A 20,748-nucleotide genomic window follows, 5' to 3' on the forward strand; every position below is an offset into this window, starting at 1 on the left:
AATAGGGTAAAAGTAAAATGATTTCATGATGGTAAGCACTGTTGGATCAATAGCGATAAAGTGGAAGCTGCACCACTCTACCCAAGTAAAAGTTCTCCAGACAATCAAGACTGTACTACAATCAGGAGGGTAGCTGAAAGGAAAGTGATCCATGTGCTCTTCTGAGATACTGTACTCTGGGCAAGTTTCAAACACTATGTGTGGTGTAAACCTAATGCAGGCCATTCCTCATGTAACACCATCCCTACAGTGAAACATGGTGATGGCAGCATCATGCTCTGGGGATGTTTTTCATCCTCAGAAGCTGAGCTTCCTGTAAAGGGAGAATGGATGAAGCAAAATACAGGGGGAGCAGTGAAGTGAAGTGAAGTGAAGTGAAGTGAAGAGCACTGGCTTTGTTTTTTAGTCTAAAAACAAGAAGGTGAATGTTCTACAGTGGCCCAGGTCAAATTCCAGTCCTGAAACCCATTGCAAATCTGTAGCACTTCAACAAGTGCAATCAACACACAACATCTAGCCAACCTGAACAAGCCAGAGCAAATCCAGAGCAGGAAAAATGGGTGAAAATCTCTGAGTGCTGAGCAAAGCTAGTCGGAACTTTCTCTGACAGAATTAAAGCTGTTATTGCAGGGTTACTAAAGGTGGTTCTAGCTAGTACTATTCCGAAGGGGTTGATGCTTGTTGGTTTTCCAGGTAAAATACTGATTGGAACTGAAGTGTCAAACTGAAGTGTCATTTGTAATCCAGACAAATCTGATGACATTTTAAGTTGGCTGAGAGCTGTATTTGGCCAAAGTAAGTTCCTCTTTGACAATTATTTTGATTATGTTTTCCCTTACTTTGTGTAAGCACCATCACTACTACTATGGACAATTCCCCCTCACCCCCAAGACCTCCAAAGGGTATCGTTATCTTATATGACTTGCCTATCTTATATGCCTCTGACTAAACCATGGCACAATATTTTTGATCTCTCTAATGTACTATATGAGTGACCAGGCTCTATGGACCTACTGAGGAATAGAGGTAGAGAAATGTGTAGACTATATGAAGAGAGTGTTGAACTGTGTGTTAGGTCTAGCATTAAGTTCAGGTGTATGAGGTGTTATTAAGGCTTCTTGCCCCCAAATTTGATCAATATGAGCAAAGACCATTTGAGACCAAACAGGTGCAAATCTGCAAAATCTTAAAACTGTAATCATCTTTGAAAAGGGAAGAGAAACTAATAACATCCTCTTTTGTTTCTCTGTGGGTGTTTCTAGAACATATCTAGATGACGGTGATAAATATAATAATAATCAGAATAATATTTTTGCTTGAGAGATGAGTGATCAAGTCTTGCCCACATTCACTATTCCACTGGATGGCTTATTTGGTGTCCTAAAAAGTGTCCTTGTCCGTTTCTAAATGGCTTAACACAAAACATTGAAAATATAAAACAACATAAAAGCCACTTCTTTACTATTTCTTTATGGAGGTACAACCCAAAAACATGTTTGCATATTAACCATAAAGGTCACTCCTTCCATTGGCTCTCCTCAATTCCATTTGTTTGTTTGAAACATTTTGAAGTGTTCCTGTCGTGGTGAAATCATTTATGAAGCGTGAATCCATCCTGTGGCTATCTGCAGTATTGCACCGCTAACAGCAGCATGTTCACTGTTTCTCCAGGTAACTGAAGTCAATCATAGCCTGGAGTTGTTGTGCTTGAAGCAGAACGATCACTTTATGCTAAATTGTGATCTTTCACAATATCTGATCAGCCTTCTGTTGACGATACAAGTTTATTCTTCTTGCACTAATGTGAACCGTTATATACAGTTAGGCAGAGGTTTACTTCATTTTATAAAGTCTAGATTGGAAAAAACCCTTGCCAGAATCAAGGGATGAATGTGAAGCAACTCATCAAATAATAACCTAATAATTTCAGGGTCGAGGTAGCTCAAGGCTACAGGTTAAGGTTCTGTGTTGTTGATGGGAAAATCAGTTCAAGCCCCAGCACCGCCAAGTTGCCACTGTTGGACCCCTGAGCAAGGACCTCAACCTACCCTCTCCTGTGCCACATCATGGCTGACCCTATGCTCTGACCCTGACCCTACAAGCATTAGATATAGTATACGAAGAAAGAATTTCTCTGTGCAGTAATGTATGTGAGACAGATAAAGGCTGCTTAACTTAACTTAACCCCGAGGTCTTCATGCACTCTCCCACCTTTAATAAGCATCATCAAGACACAAGGATCTTCTATGATGTAATCTCCTTAATCCTTTGGTTCTCATGATGACCCCGCCTTTATTAGATATGTATATGATATATCCTAGTATTCACAGGGATACATAACACCTCTCTTTGCTAATATAATGCCATAATTCCAAACAGACCAAGTATCAGGACCAAGATTTAAGCCAACAAAACCTACGTCTTGCCAAATTGCCAAAATATTTTACATCTTTGCCACATCAGATTCCACTAACTGGAACAAACTTTTATAAAATGTTTTTATAAAAGTTCACTCATTTGACGTATTATGAAACAAACCATTCTAAATATTCAAATAAATGAGGAAGGAAACTAAGTGAATCTGCCCCAAGTTTCCATTTCAATGCAAACAAGACACAAGACAAGAGCTCACTGGAAAAAAGGTAAGCATTTTTCCCCCCTTTTTATTTTTATACTTTATTACATTATGATGTACTTTCAAATTCTTTCAAAGTAACCTGTTTTTAGAGTATTGTGGAAATAAAAATGTGTTTTAAATAGCACAGACGCCCTGTACTACACATTTTAAAGATGTTAAAATGTCATGTTAAAATGACTGTAGTCTAATTATATTGGCTAAATATCTTATTTCATGCTTTCAAGCCACTATTTCTACTTAATATCTTATTTACATTTTTCTTTTATTTTTTAGTTATTATCTTCAGTATATCAATTTAATGTTCAACACCTCACAATAAGAGAAAACATAAATAATCATAAATGAACCCTGATACTCACTTCAATGCCCTTAGCATTATTTGGCATTATAGTATACAGCTGTGCAAGAATAATGACTTAGAATCACATCTGCCATCATCCAGATGAGTTTTGAGACTCTGAAAGTTTCTTCCTTGTGTCAGCTCAGGGAATCTTTCCTTGTTTTTCTTGCCTAATTTACTCATTTTTCTTATTCAGCATATACTGTTTCCTAGCCAGTGCTTTAGTGAAATTAGATTCAGAAATATCATCTTACGATTATTACACTGAACAGTCAAAATAGCCACTAGGGACATTACATTAGCACTTGGCAGGTATTACAGTTCCATACAAGGTTTATCAAGATATAAATATAATACAATGGAAACTTCTAGACACTTCTTTAAGAAAGAAACCTTTCCTAGCTATGTACTTTATCATCAATATTTCTCAGTTGCCAATACGTATATACAGTGGTGTGAAAAAAGTGTTGGCCCCCTTCCTGATTTCTTATTTTTTTGCATGTTTGTCACACTTTAATGTTTCAGATCATCCAACAAATTGAAATATTAGTCAAAGATAACACAAATAAACACATCATGCAGTTTTTAAATGAAGGTTTTGTATTATTAAGGGAAAACAAAATCCAAAACTACATGGCCCTGTGTGAAAAAGTGTTTTCCCCCTAAACCTAATAATTGGTTGGGCCACCCTTAGCAGCAACAACTGCAATCAAGCGTTTTCGATAACTTGCAATGAGTCGGTTAGAGCGCTGTGGAGGAATTTTGGCCCACTCATCTTTGCAGAATTTTTTGGTAGACAGCAGAATTCATGGTTCCATTTAATCACAGCAAGTCTTCCAGGTCCTGAAGCAGCAAAACAGCCCCAGACCATCACACTATCACCACCATATTTTATGTTACTTTTACACCAGACGTAAATGGGACACACACCTTCCAAAAAGTTCAACTTGTGTCTCATTAGTCCACAGAGTATTTTCCCAAAAGTCTTGGGGATCATCAAGATGTTTTCTGTCAAAACTGAGACGAGCCTTTATGTTCTTCTTGCTCAGCAGCGGTTTTCATCTTGGAACTCTCCCATGCTAACCATTTTTGCCCAGTCTCTTTCTTATGGTGGAGTCATGAACACTCACCTTAACTGAGGCAAGTGAGGCCTGCAGTTCTTTGGATGTTGCTGTGGGGTCTTTTGTGACCTCTTGGATGAGTTGTCGCTGCGCTTTTTTCGCCATTTGTAGATAATGGCTCTCACTGTGGTTTGCTGCAGTCCCAAAGCTTTAGAAATAGCTTTATAACCTTTTCCAGACTGATAGATCTCAATTACTTTCTTTCTCATTTGTTTTTGAATTTCTTTGGATCTCAGCATGATGTCTAGCTTTTGAGGATCTTTTGGTCCACTTCACTTTGTCAGGCAGGTCCTATTTAAGTGAGTTCTTGATGAACAGGTGTGGCAGTAATCAGGCCTGGGTATGGCTAAAGAAATTGAACTCAGGTATGATAAACCACAGGTATGTTTTAACGGGGGGGGGGGGGGGGGAACACTTTTTCACACAGGGCCATGTAGTTTTGGATTTTGTTTTCCCTTAATAATAATAACCTTAAGGGAACCTAAACCTAAATTTTAATCATCAAAATTTGTTTGATGATCTGAAACATTAAAGTGTGACAAACATGCAAAAAAATAAGAAATCAGGAAGGGGGCCAACACTTTTTCACACCACTGTATATCCTTTATTTACACTATACATGTGTATAAGATGATATAGATATAGAATAATAATAATAGTAGTGTGCATGTTTAATACTAAATATAATCTGTCTTTAAGGGGTGATGCAGCTATGCTGATTAGGAAAAGAACATTTTCCGCAGCAGCAACTCTCATGCTGATGTTGTCAGGTAAGCTACTATTTTTTTTTTATTAAAATTTGCTGCATTATGTTACTCTCTGTGCCTGTGTATTTTGTAGTAGTATGTATACTCTCCCAAAAGGGGTTTGACCAAATTGTTTTAGAATCAGGAAGTGTGTAAGTGCTCACTGTGTATGTGTGTGTGTGTGTGTATGTGTGTGTGTTCCAGGAGTGCTGGCCAATCCCAGTGTAACACTTCACTTACAAAGTCTCTGTGCTGTTACTGGATCTACAGTAAAAATACCGTGTTCATATTCAAAGGCATATTCTGTGAAACAGAAACAGTGGTATCGAGCCCAGAGGTTTAAAGGACTACCACAAGACCTGAGAAAAGATCCAGAATACTCAGGACGAGTGTTTGTAAACACCTGGTGGTCTGACTGTGAACTAACAGTGAAGAATGTGAGAGTGAGTGACTCTGGAGTTTATAACTTTAGAATTAAAACACAAAGCAGCTGGATATCAGCCTCATCTGGAGTTCAACTGACTGTTACAGGTAACACACACACACACACAGGTTTATTGTTCCATATGTGGAGTAAATATTTACACGATTTATTTAGTGTGAATCGTGTGTAGACTTGCAGGTTAATGTGGATTCTACACTTTGGAACAGAAAAAAGTGCAAGTGACCTGTAGCTCCACCTGCAGACTCAACAAACATGGTCTCTCCTGGTACAGAAATGACCATTACATCACATATGCCAGTGGCGCTTCCATTGTATCAGTCAATCTTATGAAGGCAGCTACTCCTGTGAGGTGTACACTGACCAGGCATAACATCACCAGGCATATGACCACCTGCCTAATATTGTGTTGTTGTCCCCCTTTTGCTGCACTGACCCGTCATGCACTGTGCATTCTGACACCTTTCTGTCAGAACCAGCATTAACTTCTTCATCAATCTGAGCAACAGTAGCTCGTCTGTTGGATCGGATCACACGGGCCGGCCTTCGCTCCCCATGTGAATCAGTGAGCCCTGACCGCCCATGACCCTGTCGCCGGTTCACCACTGTTCCTTCCTTGGACCAATTTTGATAGATACTGACCACTGCAGACCGGGAACACCCCACAAGAACTGCAGTTTTGGAGATGCTCTGATCCAGTGGTCTAGCCATCACAATTTGACCCTTCATCAAAGTCCCTCAAATCCTTACGCTTGTCCATTTTTCCTGATTATAACACATCAACTTTGAGGACAAACTGTTCACTTGCTGCCTAATATATCCCACACACTAACAGGTGCCATGATGAGGAGATCATCAGTCTTATTCAGTTCACTGGTCAGTGGTCATAATGTTATGCCTGATTGGTGTATGAGAGTACATTAAATTAAATCTGTCTCTCAGCATTCAGTCTCTGCTGATAGTTTAGCAGTGTACATTTAAAGTTCTGAACATAGACAAATAATTATATTTGTTAAAATTAAGGTCTATGTCAAAGGCACTATGCAATTGAACTGAATTGAATTGAATAGCGTATACAGACGAACAGCATTCATCAGGAGTCAGCTGACTGTTTAAGCTGCTAGACACAAATAATGTTAAATCAGTCATAGATTTTTTTGTTCTAACTTATTTTATGTATTTCATATTTATATATTTTATGTATTATGTAGGTGTTTTTGATAAGAGCTGCTGGAGTGTGACTTACTCCACCCAGACTATCTGCTCTCTGATTGGCTCATCAGTGGACATACACAGTTATTACACCTTTCCTAATAATTACCAGGTCACAAAAGTAGTGTGGTTCATTAATGAACTTGAGGATGTGAGAGAGGATGTAGAGTATCAGGGTCGAGTGCAGTACACAAACAGCTCCCAGAATAACTGTAGTCTGAGAATCACTGACCTGAGAGAGAGAGACGCTCAAACATACAGGTTCAGATTCCACACTGATCGAGTCACACACACTGGTGAATCAGGTGTCACTCTGTCTGTCACAGGTAATGCTGCACGACAAGCAATAAGTTGACTGTAAAAACATTCTACATTTGAAAATAACACCAAACCGTTCTTACTGTTTTCAGGCCTGAAGGTTACAGTATCAGGCCAGTACAACTGGAAGAGGCTGAGCTGTGCCACCACCTGCAATCTTTCTAACAAACCCATTTATATCTGGTACAAGAATGGACAGCGTGTTAGTGAACAGTACATAAATGAACTGGATGTCAGTAGTTGGGAAGCAGGCAGCTACTCCTGTGCTGTAAAAGGACATGAGGAGCTTCGCTCTCCTGCTGTCTGTAAGAACTCTCTTTAAACTTCACTCACTGTCATTGTCTCACTGGCAGCTTCTATTAGATTACAGTAAAATCACATGTAGTGATACATAACTGACTGATACTTTAGTTATAGATTTTTTTGTTCTAACTCATTTTATGTATTTCAGGTGTTTTTGATAAGAGCTGCTGGAGTGTGACTTACTCCACCCAGACTATCTGCTCTCTGATTGGCTCATCAGTAGACATACACAGTTATTACACCTTTCCTAATAATTACCAGGTCACAAAAGTAGAGTGGTTCATTAATGAACTTGAGGATGTGAGAGAGGATGTAGAGTATCAGGATCGAGTGCAGTACACAAACAGCTCCCAGAATGACTGTAGTCTGAGAATCACTGACCTGAGAGAGAGAGACGCTCAAACATACAGGTTCAGATTCCACACTGATCGAGTCACACACACTGGTGAATCAGGTGTCACTCTGTCTGTCACAGGTAATGCTGCACGACAAGCAATAAGTTGACTGTAAAAACATTCTACATTTGAAAATAACACCAAACCGTTCTTACTGTTTTCAGGCCTGAAGGTTACAGTATCAGGCCAGTACAACTGGAAGAAGCTGAGCTGTGCCACCACCTGCAGTCTTTCTAACAAACCCATTTATATCTGGTACAAGAATGGACAGCGTGTTAGTGAACAGTACATAAATGAACTGGGTGTCAGTAGTTGGGAAGCAGGCAGCTACTCCTGTGCTGTAAAAGGACATGAGGAGCTTCGCTCTCCTGCTGTCTGTAAGAACTCTCTTTAAACTTCACTCACTGTCATTGTCTCACTGGCAGCTTCTATTAGATTACAGTAAAATCACATGTAGTGATACATAACTGACTGATACTTTAGTTATAGATTTTTTTGTTCTAACTCATTTTATGTATTTCAGGTGTTTTTGATAAGAGCTGCTGGAGTGTGACTTACTCCACCCAGACTATCTGCTCTCTGATTGGCTCATCAGTAGACATACACAGTTATTACACCTTTCCTAATAATTACCAGGTCACAAAAGTAGAGTGGTTCATTAATGAACTTGAGGATGTGAGAGAGGATGAAGAGTATCAGGGTCGAGTGCAGTACACAAACAGCTCCCAGAATGACTGTAGTCTGAGAATCACTGACCTGAGAGAGAGAGACGCTCAAACATACAGGTTCAGATTCCACACTGATCGAGTCACACACACTGGTGAATCAGGTGTCACTCTGTCTGTCACAGGTAATGCTGCACGACAAGCAATAAGTTGACTGTAAAAACATTCTACATTTGAAAATAACACCAAACCGTTCTTACTGTTTTCAGGCCTGAAGGTTACAGTATCAGGCCAGTACAACTGGAAGAAGCTGAGCTGTGCCACCACCTGCAGTCTTTCTAACAAACCCATTTATATCTGGTACAAGAATGGACAGCGTGTTAGTGAACAGTACATAAATGAACTGGATGTCAGTAGTTGGGAAGCAGGCAGCTACTCCTGTGCTGTAAAAGGACATGAGGAGCTTCGCTCTCCTGCTGTCTGTAAGAACTCTCTTTAAACTTCACTCACTGTCATTGTCTCACTGGCAGCTTCTATTAGATTACAGTAAAATCACATGTAGTGATACATAACTGACTGATACTTTAGTTATAGATTTTTTTGTTCTAACTCATTTTATGTATTTCAGGTGTTTTTGATAAGAGCTGCTGGAGTGTGACTTACTCCACCCAGACTGTCTGCTCTCTGATTGGCTCATCAGTGGACATACACAGTTATTACACCTTTCCTAATAATTACCAGGTCACAAAAGTAGTGTGGTTCATTAATGAACTTGAGGATGTGAGAGAGGATGTAGAGTATCAGGGTCGAGTGCAGTACACAAACAGCTCCCAGAATGACTGTAGTCTGAGAATCACTGACCTGAGAGAGAGAGACGCTCAAACATACAGGTTCAAATTCTACACTGATCGAGTCACACACACTGGTGAATCAGGTGTCACTCTGTCTGTCACAGGTAATGCTGCACGACAAGCATTAACTTGACTATAAGAACATTTGACATTTGAAAATAACACCAAACCATGCTAATTGTTTGCAGGTCTGCAGGTTACAGTATCAGACTGGTACAATGGATACAAGAAGCTGAACTGCATCACCACCTGCACTCTGTCTAACAACCCCACTTACATCTGGTACAAGAATGGACAGCGTGTTACTGACCAGTACAGAAATGAACTATATTTCCTAAGTAACGATGCAGGCAGCTACTCCTGTGCTGTAAGAGGACATGAGGCGCTTCATTCTCCTGCTGTCTGTAAGAACTCACTTTAAACTTCACTCATTCTGTCATGGTCTCACTGGCAGCTTCGGTTAGATTTAGTATTGAAACACATCTGAAAGATACTGATGGTAGGGTTTATTTTGTTAAAAAAAATTTTAACCCAATTTTTTTTTCTGACCCCCATTAAATAAAAATAATAAATACATACTATGGCTAAATTCTGTTAATCGTGAAGGTTTATTTGTTATATACAAAGAGAAAAAATAGCTTAAATTTCAAATTTCAGCACTGCCATGGTTGGCTCCTTGAGCAAAGTCCCTTAGAAAAGTCTCAGCCAAATGAGCAAATATAAATCAAATGTAAATATTACCAAATATCGGTTTTTTTATTTTCATTAAATTACATTTTGTTGGTCAATTTTTATGGACTGTTTCCACGTCTGGAACAATTAAGCCATCTTTAAACTGTTACAAAATGATCAATGTCAATAACTCCAGTTAATGTACATCATGAGCAGCTTTAAGGCAATATTTTATGGGATGACATTTTCTTTTACACATCAGAACACTCCAGAGTGCTTTGTTGTATCATTATTATATCATCATTTCCACGCAATAGAGGAGTACATTTAGAATTTTTTTTTTTTCCAAGCGTTCATCCGGCCCTCCACCTCACCAGCATGGGTGAGAATTTTCTTTGTGAGGAAGAATGATGGGAACCTTTGTGCATGTATAGATTACTGGGGCCACAAGATCACCACTACCCCCAATTTTCATAAATATGGCCTTTGTATCACTGCAGCACACATGCATAGTTTCCAAGCTGGAGCTCCACAGTGCAGTGGCACTACCTACTGCCCTGCACATGGGTCAGTTTCGGTGGTTGTCCGGAACTCAAGAAGCTTTCAAAGAGCACCTGAACTCAGCTCCAATCCTCTGAGTACCCAGCCATGACATCCTGTTCATTGCAGAAGTAGATGCCTCAGATGTAAGCATGTGGCAGTCTGTGTTATCAACCAAAAGCTTCTGCCTAGTTTGCCTTAGCATTTGCCTAGTTTCATATTGTCTCATTCCCAGTAAATGGAATAATGATGTGGGTAATATTGGGATTTTAGCAATCAGACAGTGGCTGGAGGGGGCCAAACACCAGATTCTAGTCAGAGAAGACCATGAGAACTTAATGTAAGACACCAAACACCAAACATCATCAAACATCTTTCTTGAGCATTTCACACCAATCAAGTCCCACACCTTATTGATGGGGCCACAGCATACACAGTCAAAAGCCCCATTGTCTCCTGAGAGGTACTGAGCAAAACCAAGTACCCAGTAACTAAGGTTACAGTCCCGATGAGCGTTCATGAGTCCTGGCAGAGCACATGGTTCCTGAATGAATTGTAACCTTCCATCCAAATTGTAGGGCAGTTTTGCACATGTCAGGAGCCATCCTGAGATAAGAGAATACTGAGAGAATAATAGCCTCATAACATTGCTTAGCAAACTGAATATTCAGCCATATAGTACTGTACTTTTGCCTAAACTTGCTCAGCACCTACAACATCTCTGGATGAATTGTATCTCTGGCAAATTTCTATAAATGCTATGGTAACCTCAGTTACAGAGATAGAATCCAAAAGACCAGTGATGTCTTCCGCTGCCTCCTGAAGTGAGGATATGTCCATTAGGTTAAGGAGGCACCTCTTTCATCATCACTAGTGTCCTTTCAGATTTGTGTGTTAAATTCATCTCTCACTCAGGCTTCTGCCTCAGAATTAAAGTCTGATTAAATATATATATCTTTTTCCTGCCAGCATAGCATGACAACCCACATCAAGCCAGTTTTGTCTGCAGGAGTCTGTCTTAACTTGTCCATTACATGACTATTACCCCTATAGAATCCCTCTTCACCATGATACACTTTTAACAATCCCCAACACTGATGGTGTACACAACACCTGATTTAGGTGTTTTATTGTGACTAAAATGTAGATAAAGAACTAATAAGTATGCAGTATGTAATTCTTAATAATTTCCCAATTAGATTCCCCTAAAAACACCAGTGCAGTGGTTCTTCCCTCTGGAGACACAGTGGAGGGGGATTCAGTGACTCTGAGCTGTAGCAGTGATGCAAATCCTCCTGTTCTCACCTACTCCTGGTTTAAGAAGAGTGCAGCTGCAGACACACGGCTGACAACAGGCCAGGATTACAGCATCAGCAACATCAGCTCACAGGACAGTGGACTGTACTACTGCACTGCTGACAACCAGCTGGGACACCACACCTCTACACCAGTACACTTGGATGTGTTATGTAGGTTCCATTGTTTTGTTCTTGGTTTGTTTTTATTGTGTTATGCGTTTATAGTGTTATGTAACTGTCCTGCATTGATTGAAGTGTATTCATGCTGAATATTATGTGGACGTATTTGTGAGTATGACATGCACTAAATCTTTCAGTAACGCAGCTCAGCCAGACTGAAAAGGCCTTGACTCAAAGAATTAAACCACCTTTGCATACTTACCACCTTGCATACTCGCTTCATGTTGGCGTATGAGTTGTCCAGCAGTGCAGGTGCCATTCTTAAAATTTGATGATAATTTCCACAACTACAGGAAAAGGATTGTTGCTCCACAAAGTTATCCATCTTGAAATTATTTGGCTTGGGCACATAGTGTGTTCACCCTATTGTCATGTGCACTACATAGCCAGCAAAACCTCCATTCAACTTCTCCACATTAAGTTAAGGCATTAAATGTCTTGATATACTTCTGGATAAAAAGATGTTCATATGGCTTCACATAACAACCACAGACATTGTGCAGAGGTTGTGCAGACATCCGTATGAACTCCAGTGCCCAGACTATATGGCAAACCCCCTGATCAGAAAATTTATACATACAGACAAAATATGCAAGCTTGCACATTTGCAAGGTGGTTTTGTAATATGTATTTCTTGATAATCTCTCAAACAGATCCCCCTAAAAACACCAGAGCAGTGGTTCTTTCCTCTGGAGACATATTGGAGGGGGCTTCAGTGACTCTGAGCTGTAGCAGTGATGCAAACCCTCCTGTTCTCACCTACTCCTGGTTTAAGCAGAGTGCAGCTGCAGACACAATGCTGACAACAGGCCAGGATTACAGCATCAGCAACATCAGCTCACAGGACAGCGGATTGTACTACTGCACTGCTTGCAACAAGCCAGGACACCACAACTCTACACCAGTACACTTGGATGTGTTATGTAGGTTCCATTGTTTTATTCTTGGTTTGTTTTTATTTCTAAATGGAAGACAAACAATGTTAAATCAACCACCATTTCTAATCAGACCCGCCACGAAACCTATCTGTGACCGTCATTTCATCCATGTCTGGTGATATGGGCACACTGTTGTGCAGAAGTGACTCCAACCCCAACAGCTCTTACACTTGGTACAGGAAAACAAAAGGGGGTGTCATATTAGTTGGAAATGGTACCAATTTAACTTTATCCTCAAGAGAAAATGGATTTCACTACTGTACAGCAAAGAATGGCTTTGGATCATCCAGTTCATCAGAATGGGCATATACATCAGGTACTGGCTTTTCACAAGCATGCAATGTTTTGTTTTATGGAATCATACATTACTTTTTCTTTTCTCCATTCAAGACCATATTTTACCTAAATTTTAACATGCTGATTTTTGCTTATTAATACAGGTAGCAGAACCATGAAATATGTGGCCTCTGGATTCACTCTTGCATTGGTTTTGTCATTTATTGCTGTCATTCTATGGATGAGGTAAGTACCCAACTTTACATTTACATTACTACAAAATAAATTATATGGAACACCTCCAAATTACTGAGATATTTAGATCATTATTTATAATTGGTGCCATAATATTTTACATATTATTATAGCCCTTTATTCCTTTATGCAACATGTTAAATGTTTTTGAATTACTCAGTTTTGGAATAAACCCATTTACATTGTACTAATAGCAATTAGAAATCAGTAATTGGTGCGACTTTTATAAGGAGGGGTTGTGGGTTTCACCACTGCAATAAAATGGACTCCTAAGTATGCTTCACAGATCCCAGTGGGTCCACAAAGTTCACTTATAGCCATAACAAATGACCTCTCTAACATTGTGCCACAAAAACTGCTGACATCCAACAGATAAGATTGAAATCTGGGGAATCTGAAGGCCAAGTCAGCAACTTTTTTTATGTTCCTCAAATCACTCCTGAACAAGGGCTCCTTATCCTGCTGAAAGAGGCCGCTGAGATTAGGAAATACCGTGCCATGAAGGGTTGTACTTGGTGTGCAACAATGTTTAGGTAGGTGGTATGTGTCAAAATAACCCCCACATGAATGTCAGAACCTAAGAACATTTCCCAGAGCATCACAGTGGCTTGCCTTCTTTCCCATAGTGCATCTTGGTGTTATCTTTTCCCCAAGTAAGCAACACACACAAACAAGCATCTACATAATGTAACAAAAAATGTGATTTCTCAGTGTGGATATGCCACTTTTTAGCCAGGCCACTGCATAACACTTTGTTTGGTCGCAACAAGATCACAACCCAGAAGACTGCATGCAAACCTAAAAAAACAACAGATAGGTAATACCAAAAAAAAAAAATAATAATAATCAAACAGCAACAATTTGTGTATATGTGTGTTGTGACACTTGCTAGCAGCAAGGTGAACATGGAGAGTCAGGGATTCAGGGAAAATAGTGCACTTTAATTGAAAACAAGGTGAAACAAAAGGAAAAGAAAAGGTGTCACTCTGTGGAAGATGCAGGTGAGGGGTCTTCAGTGCAGAGTGGGTGAAGCGGCTGGGCAGTGAATCAGCAAGGCAGACCCTAGGGGGCTTAAGCTTGGCAGGTTGGAGAGCATTGTCCTCTTCACAGCATAGTCTTTGAAATACAAACAGGCAGAGAGAGTGTGTTGCATTAGGCATCACCCAGGACTCAACTCTTACCTTGGTAACCATACCTGTAAATATCTCCTCACCCCTCTCCAGGCCACAAACTGCCCAGGTACTGAGACAGGTAGTTAGCTACTACATTTTGGGTCCCTGGACGATGTTTAACCTTGAAGTTATACAGCTGCAGGGAGAGAAACCATCTGGTCACCTGAGAGTTATCTTGGATCCATGTCAGGGCTCGGTGATATGTCTCCAACATAAATTCCTTTCCCAAAAGGTAATACCTTAAGCTTTCCAGAGACAATTTGATTGCCAAGCCTTCCTTCTCCACTGTGTAGTACCGGGTTTCCCTTAGCAGCAGTTTCCTACTCAGACATGCAATTGACCTTTCACTGCTAGCATCTCTTTGGGTCAGGACTACTCCATTCCCCACAGCAGAAGCATCCACTTGGACAATGAACCTTTTTATAAACTCTGGACCCTTCAGGGCAGGGCTAGCAAACATCATCTCTTTAAGTGTGTGGAAAGCTACTTCACAGTCAGTCTGTTGTATTAGGTTCTTTACAGACTTACTCAGCAAGTTGGTCAATGGGGCTGCTGTGGTGAAAAACCTTGGAATAAACTGTCAATACCATCCCACCAGCCCCAAAAAGGATCTGACCTCCTTCCTTGTCCTTGGTCTTGGGCTGTGTCATATGGCCTCTACCTTGTACACTTGCAGTCTTAATTCTCCTTTACCCAAGAGATAACAAAGGTAGTCCATCTCTGACTTTTTGCACACACACTTTGCCAAGTTCAGGGTCAGGCCAGCCTCTTGAATCCTCCCCAGAGTTTGCTCTATATGGTTTAGGTGGTCTGAGGTGTGCTTTTCACAGATGAGTGCAGGTTCACCCTGAGCACATGTGACAGACATGACAGGGTCTGAAGAAGCCATGAAGAACATTATGCTACCTGTAACATTGTTCAGCATGACCGGTTTGATGGTGGGTCAGTAATTGTCTGGGGAGGCATATCCATGGAGCAACGCACAGACCTCTACAGGCTAGGCACCCTGACTGCGATTAGGTATCAGAATGAAATCCTTGGACCCACTGTTAGACCCTACACTGGTGCAGTGGGTCCTGGGTTCCTCCTGGTGCACGACAATGCCCAGCCTCATGTGGCGAGAATATGCAGGCAGTTCCTGGAGGATGGATGAATTGATACCATTGAATGGACCACACGCTCGCCTGACCTAAATGCAATCGAACACAATAGGACATTATATTTTGGTCCATCCGACACTGCCAGGTTGCACCTCAGACTGTCCAGGAGCTCAGTGATGCCCTGGTCCAGATCTGAAAGGAAATACCCCAGGACACCATCTGTCGTCTCATTAGGAGCATGCCCCGACATTGTCAGGCATGCATACAAGCTCATGGGGCCCATACAAACTACTGAGTAGCATTTTGAGTTGCTGCAAAGAAATTTCAGCAAAATGGAATAGGCTGCTGCATCATTTTTCACTTTGATTTTCGGGGTGTCTTTGCATTCAGCCCTCTGTAGGTTGATAATTTTCATTTCCTTCAAATGATCATTTGACACATTACCTAGTCCCAGTGGCGGGCCATGCATTTTACACCTAGGCCTTCACTGGTGTCCTTCCTGAATTAATCCACCTCTATACCTTCATTATGATGCCATGGCAATAGATACTAATCAACCGTTAAATAGCAAAGTAAAAAAGAAATTAGTCTACAGTATTTCACACCTCACAAGAAGTAGTCAATTTTATTACGGTTACTTTTCTCAAAAAAGACATTCTTGATGCCGTATGCAGCAAACTGCAATCTCCGGAGGATGCAGCATCCGAAATGAGATGCAGTGAATATAGAAACAATGTCTATGTGTGGTTCGCTGCCTCTGACTACTCCAACTATCCAATCAAAGGACAGGAAATTGCTGACGTAATCGTATGCCTGCTAGATGGCCCCAGTGACGCCAACTTGAAATCTGATGTAACAATTTCATTGCCACTTTTTTTACGGGCGCCTGCACTTGTTCCAGAGGGTGCTGGCAGGTGATTCTATGAAGCCTGCTTTATTGTGTGTATTTTGTGCCACGCCTTTCCTATTGTTCTCGTTCCCGCTGTTTCACCTGTTCCCTATTAGCCTTAATGTTTAGCCCTATAAATAGGGATCCTTTTGTACCTGTCCTTGTCGGCTATTGTTCTATATTCCTTGTTTTGTTTTATTGGCGTCATGTCTAGTGTTTAGGTTAGTCTGGGTCTGTCTCCATGGCATGCCGGCATGTGCAGCTACCACGGAGATCTGGGTTCGAGCCCCGGGCAGGGTGGGGGCGCCCAGCTATTACAGCACTATTGATTCTGAAGGCAAATTTCTTTCACCCTGGCAACACATGATGTCAGCCACTGGCTGAAATATGATTGGATAAATACTTTTATCATAAATATACACTACTGGAAGCAGCGCAACCGAGAGAACAGCTATGAAATGTAGAGAATAGACTATTGGGAATAATATTATACACATTCATGTAAAAATATATTAAATATATTAAAATGCAAATCAGTGATTCAGATCACTGCTGTTTAGGCCAGCAGAGAAGGCCTTGCTCGCCCTGACAGCCCACCACTGCCCAGTCCATATCAGTATAAATATCCAGCACGATATTTTTCCCCATTGACATCTGATGTGTTTTCAAAGTGTTTCTTTCATTTTTTTAAACAGTGTATATTACGTCCCTTGACAGGTGCTATTGCAACAATATGATCACCTGATCTGTAAATATCTACTGCATAGAGCCCCCACCCCCACCCCCCCACACACACATCAGGGGATTATAGCCATTCATGTAGAATAAAAACTAATTCATTTCACATTGCAAGTGTAGCTGGTGACCTTGTTTTTATGACACATATTCCAACAGGAAAAGAGCACCGGTGCTCAGAACCAGGAGTGAGGAGTACAGCAAGGTGAGCTTTACTGAAGGTGCTAACAGAGAATTGAGATTTCCCGGCAATGAAACTTTTCTATATGTTTATTTCTTAATAAAGTTAAAGTTGGTACAAAGTTGATGAGAAATAGTGTTCCAATGTGTGTGTTTGTATGTTCAGGTTAGGTTGTAAGACAAGGTTGTAAATCAGTCTCTCTCTCTCTCTCTCTCTCTCTCTCTCTCTCTCAGAATGACTCTGCTCCTGTATACAGTAACGTCTCAGCCATGACCTCTGACCCCACACAAACAGCCTCCTCAGAAGATCAGGACACGGTTCAGTACTCCAGCGTTTTTTTCAGACACTCACACACACAGGAAGTGCCACTCTACTCAACTGTTCAACTGCCAAAGTCTCTCAGTGAGGAACAGGAAGTAGAATATGCCACAGTGAGCCTCGTCAAATCAAGAGCTGTTCGGTAGGTGAAGCAAATGACAATGATTCTGTCACACCTTCTGATTTTTTTCCACTTTCTCCTGGGGGGGATGGGATGGGGGGACGGGACGGGACGGGACAACATCACAGGCACAGCTACAGTTAATAGAGTTTAATTTGTTTAGCTCATATTCCTCATGCATTTATTTCAAACTGCATGCCAATTTGTAGTGAAAAACGGTGTATATGATGTTTTTAAAAAAAAAAAAAAAATCACACCAATAATAATTGTATTGTTGGGCTTAGACAGTAAATAAAAGCAGATTTTTTAAAATGAAATAATTAAAAGGATATCCTAAAGAAAATTCTTGAAAAGCTCTATCATTTTAAAAATGGTTTTCTCTAACAGCGAGCCTCATTAATTAAGCTGAATGTTAATAAATATTTTTGTATAGATGTCAAGACAAAACAAATCTATGAATTAAGACCAATAGGAACAGGAATTCATGTTATTCAATTTGACTTTTTTTTTTTTTAAGGTTTTATGTTTTCAGATGTGTTACGTTACAAAATAATTGGGGGTGGGGTTTTTTTTTTTGTTTGTTTTAACTGATATAGGCATAAGTAAAAAATAACTTCCATTTCTGCCTCTGAGAAATGATCTTTCTCCATTTTGTTTCCATTTCATGTTGTTAGCTCTGTGCGCTTTACCTTTTAAGGGGTTTTGTGGGTGTCGCTAAATGCAAAGCTGTGTTAGAAATCTTTTGTACACAAAAAATGCATTTATACGCAACTTTACTGTTTTACATTGATAATGAGGCCCAGAATTTGTGGCAAATGAAAGAGTTTTCATTTTCAAAGAGAAAAATATTTCCTTAAAATTTGCCTCTTCTGAAATGAAAAAGTCTGCGCTGTTTTCAAATTTTGCAGGGAGGACAAAATCTACAACAACGTTGAAATCCAAGAAATAAGAAGAGTCTAAACCGACCGTCAACTTCAACATCTACAGCTAATTTCCTGTGTTAAAATTAGGTCCAGATATTCCTTTCTACAAAAAATGAAATGTATTAATTAATTAATTGTAATTTATGTGAGTGAAGTCATACAGTTAAAACATCCTTTGACTCAGATTAAACTGAAATCTTTTTTTATATGAAAATCTGTGTTACAATGTTTATTTCATAATTTGATGCATTGTGAGTTTTTTTGTGTTTTTGCATTTTTACCTTTTTATAATTATATTCTATTGTTGTTATTATTTTTATTATTATTGTTGTTGTTGTTGTTGAAGCAGCATAAACAAGAAAAATTGAGGTTTATTTAAAATAATACACACATATACATCACTTCAGCCCAAATTAAGATCCACTACCAAAGTTAATACTGTGTGTCTGAGATTTTATCATCACCGGCCTCTAGTGGGCGTTTCCAAACAAAAGACAAATCAGATTTTAATCAGATCATATAATTAGATTCCCCCATCTCTTTCATTCGATATCTTTCACCATGACATGGTCTGGAATATGTGCCAACAGCACAAATATCCTCATCCATGTTTCATTTTTTAAGTCCTGGTGTGTGCAGGGAGTTGATGGATGCTGTGGTTTGGGTGTACACCATGTTTAGAAATAATGCCCCTGGAATGCCATCTTGGGTTTGTATACTATTAGTGGTTTTCTTTAACAGCACCATCACCTTATTTCACCAGACACTTGACTCCACTTTAAGAACAGCATCTCTGACACCGTCAGTTAATCAGTACCCGTGACATTCCCTCCACTACTTCACACCGAACACCTCGGTCACGTAGTCACCTCAGCTGCAGTGAGATTTTAGCTGGGAGTGTAAAACTGCTTGTTATTCCATGTTCAGTCACTTAGTTTTATTAGGTGAAAAGACAGAAATATTTGTTTTAACAATGAGATCATAGTGAGATCAAGTCAGCAGATAAACCTCATATTTGCCATTTCTGACATTTCAGACCTCGTACCTCGAGTGTGAATGAAACATGTCATTCATGGTGGGAATGAAATTGTATGCTCTTATGTAAGAGCTCAGGTTAAGAGATGTTTTGTGCTATATATAGCTATATAGTAATGTTATGTATTTTAACAAACAGCTCTGTGAAGGCTTTGAGGCAGTGGTGTTGCACTGGTAATGTTCTGGGCTGGTCATCAGAAGGACAATCAGAGCTGTCTTTTTTTTTTTTCTTTTTTCAAATTTTTTAATAAACTTCACTTTGTAAAAATGTAATGTATGTTAAGAATGTTTTTTTGTTTTAGGACAGGGTTGCCAAGTCCACAGTTTTCTGTAGAATTGTGCACCTTTTAAACTGTTTGCACTTGGTTATTTTATTTCCACCTGTGGGTTAAAGATTTGACATATTACATTAATTATATATAATTGTATTGAAATTAATACCCAATTTATATGAGACTAGAATAAGAACCAGATCTTAAAACTGCAAAAAGTGAAAAAATAAAAGATATTCAACCCAGCAAAGGATTTTGTTCATCTTAAGGTAAGATGACTTTATTTATAAACCCAGACTGTATTTATGTTTAGTGCTATACAGTGGTTTCCATGTTGAAATTGTTGAAAATGCAAAACAGTGACTGTAAAATATGTATTTTAGGTATGAGAGTGGCATATCTTGAGTTTTGGGATAGTTTAATTAGTCAAACAGGCAGATATTGTTATGCATATCTGGCAACCCTGCATTAGATTCAGGTGTTTAATCAAAGACAAGTGGTTCTTTTAAGGTGTAATATTTTATTTTGGATAATGAAGGTTTATTAGTTGCCCTAATTAGATCTGAGCACTTATAGTCTGGGAAACTAATAACATCCTCTTTCCTCTCTCATTTGTCATTTTGACATCCTTAGAAGAATTTACTGTTTCACAGAAGTATCAATGCCTAATTCACTTACTTGGGCTGTAGATCATCCCTTTTCTTTTATCCTCTCCATTTCTTATGATCAAAAACACAAAATGAATTCAATTCAATTCAATTCAGTTTATTTTGTATAGCGCCTTTTACAATGAACATTGTCTCAAAGCAGCT

The 20,748-nt window shown here is 39.6% G+C and overlaps 1 protein-coding gene across 4 annotated transcripts; it reads left to right on the top strand.

Annotated features, from left to right (window-relative positions):
• Positions 1 to 2,481: 2,481 nt before the first annotated feature.
• LOC131350188 (sialoadhesin-like) lies at positions 2,482 to 19,978 on the top strand. 4 transcript variants are annotated; one of them, XR_009204149.1, is made up of 17 exons: positions 2,482 to 2,642; positions 4,799 to 4,869; positions 5,050 to 5,376; positions 6,910 to 7,122; positions 7,269 to 7,595; positions 7,680 to 7,892; positions 8,039 to 8,365; positions 8,450 to 8,662; positions 8,809 to 9,135; positions 9,220 to 9,435; positions 11,443 to 11,712; positions 12,375 to 12,644; positions 12,730 to 12,975; positions 13,100 to 13,181; positions 13,563 to 13,723; positions 17,246 to 17,291; positions 17,501 to 17,580. XR_009204149.1 is itself a non-coding variant. In XM_058385413.1 (17 exons), exons 2-17 carry the CDS (start codon positions 4,812 to 4,814, stop codon positions 18,664 to 18,666), a joined length of 3,414 nt encoding a protein of 1,137 aa, XP_058241396.1. In that variant the 5' UTR covers positions 2,485 to 2,642; positions 4,799 to 4,811; the 3' UTR covers positions 18,667 to 19,978. The 4 variants fall into 4 exon arrangements, 2 of the variants coding, with proteins under 2 accessions (XP_058241396.1, XP_058241397.1); XM_058385413.1 differs by lacking the exon at positions 13,563 to 13,723 and adding an exon at positions 18,615 to 19,978 and having other exon boundaries at positions 2,485 to 2,642; positions 17,501 to 17,727; XR_009204148.1 differs by having other exon boundaries at positions 13,563 to 17,291; positions 17,501 to 17,603.
• Positions 19,979 to 20,748: the final 770 nt, after the last annotated feature.

The sequence above is a fragment of the Hemibagrus wyckioides genome, unplaced genomic scaffold, assembly GCF_019097595.1.
Source record: "Hemibagrus wyckioides isolate EC202008001 unplaced genomic scaffold, SWU_Hwy_1.0 Contig26, whole genome shotgun sequence".
In the NCBI taxonomy this organism is placed as follows: Eukaryota; Metazoa; Chordata; class Actinopteri; order Siluriformes; family Bagridae; genus Hemibagrus; species Hemibagrus wyckioides.